The sequence below is a fragment of the Physeter macrocephalus genome, chromosome 18, assembly GCF_002837175.3.
Source record: "Physeter macrocephalus isolate SW-GA chromosome 18, ASM283717v5, whole genome shotgun sequence".
Lineage (NCBI taxonomy): Eukaryota > Metazoa > Chordata > Mammalia > Artiodactyla > Physeteridae > Physeter > Physeter macrocephalus.
Genome location: NC_041231.1, coordinates 37,157,051 through 37,163,713, shown reverse-complemented (window position 1 = coordinate 37,163,713; position 6,663 = coordinate 37,157,051). Strand labels below are relative to the sequence as shown.

Here is a 6,663-nt window from a genome sequence, read left to right as displayed (position 1 = left end):
AAATTTTTTTTTTTTTTTTTTTTTTTTTTTTTGCGGTACACGGGCCTCTCACTGTTGTGGCCTCTCCCGTTGTGGAGCACAGGCTCTGGACGCACAGGCTCAGTGGCCATGGCTCACAGGCCTAGCCGCTCTGCGGCATGTGGGATCTTCCCGGACTGGGGCACGAACCCGTGTCCCCTGCATCGGCAGGTGGACTCTCAACCACTGCGCCACCGGGGAAGCCCCCTTCTAAATTTTTATTGCAGTGTTTACACTGCTTGATTAAACTAAGAGTCTTGTGTGTATTTAGTTGCTGCTATGTCATTTTATCACATAACTTATTTCTCTTGGCAGTTGATACAATACAAGTGGAATATAACACATCTACTGACAACATTGCAAATTCAAGACATGGCTTGGATAAAATCAGTGGTAAAATGAATGCATATATCAGTTCTGCAGCCTCTCCCAGGAAGGACACTGGTGTGCAAACGGGTATTGGTGTATAAATTGTGATTTGGCTTAAAATTTACTTAAAATTTAAGTCATTGTTTTTGGCTGCGTTGGGTCTTCGTTGCTGCACGCGGGCTTTCTCTAGTTGTAGAGAGCGGGGGCTACTCCTTGTTGCGGTGTGTGGGCTTCTCATCGCTGTGACTTCTCTTGTTGCGCACGGGCTCTAGGCGTGCAGCCTTCAGTAGTTGCAGCACGCAGGCTCAGTAGTTGAGACTCACGGGCTCTAGAGCGCAGGCTCAGTAGTTGTGGCGCACAGGCTTAGTTGCTCCATGGCATGTGGGATCTTCCCGGACCAGGGATAGCACCTGTGTCCCCTGCATTGGCAGGTGGATTCTTAACCACTGCGCCACCAGGGAAGTCCCTGGGTGTGTTTTTAAAGAAAAAATAACCAGAACATTTGCATGTGTTTTGAAATTGTGAAACTGTATGCAGAAACATTAAAGCTTTGCATAGAGAAGGTTTTGAAAGTAGGAGGGAAGCTGGAGGTTTTGTTGTTTCAAATGATTAATTCACAAATGCTGTACTCATTGGGTTTCTTCTCTCTGCTAAGAAGGAGGTCAGGATGAGTTATTACAGCATAAAACAAAAGTTATCCATTTGCTTGATTTTTAAATGTTTTCTAAGCAATGATTATTTTATTAATAAATTTCTAAATACGTTAAGAGAAATGATTGGCCTTTCTGTCTGTATCCACTTGTGAACAGGAGCATTTACTTGCAGAGTCATTGGCTGGGATTGATCATAGAGTTTGTTGCTGTGTTAGAGGATTCCTCTGTGCTAAGTAAGGGTCTATTAAAAAGAGTAGATGTCTGGTTGGCTAGGAGACCCCCTATATTAAGTGGTACAGACTGCATAGGTACGGTGATGTCAAGGGCCATGTTTGAGTGGACCTGACAAAGAGCAAGTTATACAATGACATTCGATTGCCAAAGGTTCGTGAGGTCTACAGAGCAGACCATACAGCACTCCCCCTGGAGCTGGGAGGTGATGCTGAGAGACTGCCTGTTCTTGCCGTTTCCTACTTGCAACCTTTGCTTCAGAATTAGCTGATGAAGGTACAAATGGTTTAGGTTCTGATTTCATTATGTTGAATAGGCTGAGCCAACTACACCTATGAAATAACTACATACATGAAAAAAAATCAAAGTGTCATTTGCCTGAATTGCAAAAAATGGCTGTAAATCTTGAGTATTACCTCTTATTATCTATTTTTTTAATCTTAATAAAATTCAGGTGGAATTGACCTTTGGTTTTAGAAGTTTTGAAAACTTTATAAAGAACGGGTAAAAGAGTGTTTGTGTTTGTGGTCTAATACAGCTGTAGAAAAAGATACTAAAATGTAATCTGCAAAAGGGAAGAAACTTTGTTCTCTTGGCTTCTCTACTCCCAGTATCTTGAATAGTGCCTGACACATAGTAGGAGCTTAGAAAATATCTACTGAGGGAAAATATTCAAGTCTGTACATGTTTGATAATTGTATTTAATTAACTTTGTGCACTTCAATATTGATAGGAAATCATGACTCTTAAGACAATTGAACTGTTCCAGACGATGCAGAGAGCACAGGAGCTGGCACAGAGACTGAAACAAGAACAGAGAATCCGAGAATTGGCTCAGAAGGGACATGACACTTCTAGATTGATTAAAAATCTTGGCAGTAAGCACTGGACTAGAATTTTATTTATAATATTTCTTGAAAATTTTAAATAATTGCCTATTTTTAATACCTTTAAACACCTGTTAACTAAATATTTTTTGAGGAATTTCAGACTTTGAACTAATGTAAATTTATAATGCTTACTTGGGAAATTGCCTTAACAGTAGAACTAAATAATGTTATAATTTTCAGTATCTTTTCACATACATTTTCTTATATTTTCCTCACAATAGGTAAAATGTATACTTTTGTACCCATTTTTACAGAGATATCCATTAAGTGATCTCCCTAAATTCAGTAAAGCGTAAGAATGCTGATAGCTTTTTGTAAGAAATTTTAGGCTAGCCTTTCTAAATTTTTTTTTTTTTTTTTTTTTTTTTTTTTGCGGTACACGGGCCTCTCACTGTTGTGGCCTCTCCCGTTGTGGAGCACAGGCTCTGGACGCACAGGCTCAGTGGCCATGGCTCACAGGCCTAGCCGCTCTGCGGCATGTGGGATCTTCCCGGACTGGGGCACGAACCCGTGTCCCCTGCATCGGCAGGTGGACTCTCAACCACTGCGCCACCGGGGAAGCCCCCTTCTAAATTTTTATTGCAGTGTTTACACTGCTTGATTAAACTAAGAGTCTTGTGTGTATTTAGTTGCTGCTATGTCATTTTATCACATAACTTATTTCTCTTGGCAGTTGATACAATACAAGTGGAATATAACACATCTACTGACAACATTGCAAATTCAAGACATGGCTTGGATAAAATCAGTGGTAAAATGAATGCATATATCAGTTCTGCAGCCTCTCCCAGGAAGGACACTGGTGTGCAAACGGGTATTGGTGTATAAATTGTGATTTGGCTTAAAATTTACTTAAAATTTAAGTCACAATTAGAATTAAGTTAATTTAAAGTTTAAAATTTAAAGGAATTTGAGGTTTTCAGTAAGAGTTAGGAAATAAAGGTATTTCTTGGTTTTTAATTTCTCTATAGCAGCTTTATTGAGATATAATTTACATAGCATAAAATTTACCCTTTTAAATGGTACAATTCAGTGTTTTTTTTTAAAGAGCACAATTCAGTTTTTATATTCGTAGTTCTGCAGCCATCACTGTAATTAATTTTAGAACATTTTTATCACTCCAAAAAGAAACCCTGTACCCATCAGCAATCATTCTCCATTTCCTCTCTCCCCTCTATTCTTGGGCAACCACCAGTCTACTTTCTGTATCTCTACATTTGTCTGTTCTGGACATTTCATGTAATTGGAATCATATCATATGTGGTCTTCTCTGTCTGGATTCTTTCACTTAGTATGTTTTAAGTTTCATCCATATTGTAGCATGTAACAGTAAGTACTTCATTCCTTTTTATCACTGAATAATATTCCATTTTATGGATATACCACCACATTTTGTTTATTCCTTTACCAGTTGAGGACATTTGGGTTAATTCCACTTTTTGGCTGTTGGAAATATGCTGCTGTGAACATTCATGTGTAAATTTTTGTGTAGACATAAATTTTCAATCTCTTGGGGGAGAAGAGTAGCATTGCTGAGTCGTATAGTAACTGTATGTTTAGAATATTGAGGAACTACTAAATTGTGTTCCACAACAGCTGTATCATTTTACATTCTCACCAGAAATGTATGAAGATTCCAATTTTTTTACATCCTTGCCAATACTTACTATTCTCATGGTTGTAAAGTGCTCTCTCATTATGATTGCTGATGTTGAGCATATTTTCATGTGCTTGTTTTAAATTTTTACATAACTAATTAGGTAATATCCATGTTGGGTATCATTATCATAGGTCTCCATGCTTACTTTGAATCCTTTCAGCCCTCCACCCATGTGTCTAGGAAAAATTTTTTCTTTTTTTAAATAACTTCCAATAAATCTTTTCATTTTTCTTGTAAAATTGAGATATAATTGACACATAACATTAGTTTCAGGTGTATAACATAATGTTTGATATTTGTATATATTGTAAAATAATCACAATACTAAGTCTAGTTAACATTCGTTACCATACAGAGTTACAGTTTTTTTTCTTGTGATGAGAACTTTGAAGATTCACTCTCTTAGCAACTTTCAAATATACAGTATAATATTATTAACTATAGCCAACATTCTGTACATTACATCCCCAGACTTAACTTATTTTATAAGTGGAAGGTTGTACATTTTGCTCACATCCCAACCACCCTCTCTGGCAACACCAATCTGTTCTCTGTACCTATGAGGTTTTTTTTTCCACCCAGATTCCACATATACCTGAGGATCATATGATATTTGTCAGTCTTTTTGACTTATTTTACTTAGCATAATGTCCTTCAGGTCAATTCATTTTGTTGGAAATGGCAAAATTTCATTCTTTTTTATGGCTAATTTTCCATTGTGTGTATATACGTGTGTGTGTGTGTGTGTGTGTACACAGTACATTTTCTTCATCTATCAGTGAACACTTAGGTTGCTTCCATTTGTTGGCTACTATAAATAATGCTGCAGTGATCAAAGGAATGCATGTACTTCTTTGAGTTAGTGTTTTTATTTCCTTCAGCTAAGTACCCAGAAGTGGGATTGCTGGATCACGTGGTTCTATTTTTAGTTTTTGTTTTTTTTTTTTAACATCTTTATTGGAGTATAATTGCTTTACAAAGGTGTGTTAGTTTCTGCTTTACAACAAAGTGAATCAGTTATCCATATACATATGTTCCCATATCTCTTCCCTCTTGCGTCACCCTCCCTCCCACCCTCCCTATACCACCTCTCTAGGTGGTCAAAAAGCACAGAGGTGATCTCCCTGTGCTATGCGGCAGCTTCCCTTTAGGTATCTAATTTACATTTGGTAGTGTATATATGTCCTTGCCACTCTCTCACTTCGTCACAGCTTACCCTTCCCCCTCCCCGTATGCTCAAGTCCATGCTCTAATAGGTCTGTGTTTTATTCCCGTCCTACCGGTAAAGTCTTCATGACATTTTTTTTCCTTAGATTCCATATATATGTGTTAGCATACGATATTTTTTTGGTCCTCTTGACTTACTTCACTCTGTATGACAGACTCCAGTTCTATCCACCTCATTACAAATAACTCCGTTTCATTTCTTTTTGTGGCTGAGTAATATTCCATCGTATATATGTGCCACATCTTCTTTATCCATTCATCTGTTGATGGACACTTAACATGCTTCCATGTCCTGGCTATCGTAAATAGAGCTGCAATGAACATTTTGGTACATGACTCTTTTTGAATTATGGTTTTCTCAGGGTATATGCCAGGTAGTGGGATTGCGGGTTCGTATGGTAGTTCTATTTGTAGTTTTTTAGGGAAACTCCATAGTGTTCTCCATTGTGGCTGTATCAATTGACATTCCCAGCAGCAGTGCAAGAGTGTTCCCTTTTCTGCACACCCTCTACAGCATTTATTGTTTCTAGAGTTTTTGATGATGGCCATTCTGACCGGTGTGAGATGATACCTCATTGTAGTTTGGGTTGGCATTTCTCTAATGATTAATGATGTTGAGCATTTCTCTCATGTGTTTGTTGGCAATCTGTGTCTCTTCTTTGGAGATATGTCTATTTAGTTCTGCTGGCCATTTTTGGATTGGGTTGTCTGTTTTTTGGTATTGAGCTGCATGTGTGGCTTCTAAATTTTGGATATGAATCCTTTGTCAGTTGCTTCATTTGCAAATATTTTCTCTCGTTCTGAGGGTTGTCTTTTGGTCTTGTTTATGGTATCCTTTGCTGTGCAAAAGCTTTTAAGTTTCATTAGGTCCCATTTGTTTTTTTTTGTTTTTATTTGCATTTCTCTAGGAGATGGGTCCAAAAGGATCCTGCTGTGATTTATGCCATAGAGTGTTCTGCCTATGTTTTCCTCTAAGAGTTTGATAGTGTCTGGCCTTACATTTAGGTCTTTAACCCATTTTGAGTTTATTCTTGTGTGTGGTGTTAGGGATTGTTCTAATTTCATACTTTTACATGTAGCTGTCCAGTTTTCCCAGCACCACTTATTGAAGAGGCTGTCTTTTCTCCACTGTATATCCTTCCCTCCTTTATCAAAGATAAGGTGACCATATGTGTGTGGGTTTATCTCTGGGCTTTCTATCCTGTTCCATTGATCTATATTTCTGTTTTTGTGCCAGTACCATACTGTCTTGATTACTGTAGCTTTGTAGTAGAGTCTGAAGTCAGGGAGCCTGATTCCTCCAGCTCCATTTTTCGTTCTCAAGATTGCTTTGGCTATTCGGGGTCTTTTGTGTTTCCATACAAATTGTGAAATTTTTTGTTCTAGTTCTGTAAAAAATGCCAGTGGTAGTTTGATAGGGATTGCATTGAATCTGTAGGTTGCTTTGGGTAGCAGAATCATTTTCACAATGTTGATTCTTTCGATCCAAGAACATGGTATATCTCTCCATCTATTTGTATCATCTTTAATTTCTTTCATCAGTCTTATAATTTTCTGCATACAGGCCTTTTGTCTCCTTAGGTAGGTTTATTCCTAGATATTTTATTCTTTTTGT

At 37.7% G+C, this 6,663-nt stretch overlaps 1 protein-coding gene across 4 annotated transcripts in view; it reads left to right on the top strand.

Annotated features, from left to right (window-relative positions):
* CCDC66 (coiled-coil domain containing 66) overlaps positions 1 to 6,663 on the top strand; it is a 62,162-nt gene that overhangs the window by 31,500 nt on the left and 23,999 nt on the right. For all 4 annotated transcript variants that reach the window (XM_055079839.1, XM_024123898.3, XM_024123896.3 and 1 more), the window contains exons 12-13: positions 2,005 to 2,149; positions 2,835 to 2,975. In XM_055079839.1, the coding sequence (XP_054935814.1) occupies positions 2,005 to 2,149; positions 2,835 to 2,975 (286 nt within the window). The remainder of the gene's footprint in view (positions 1 to 2,004; positions 2,150 to 2,834; positions 2,976 to 6,663) is intronic.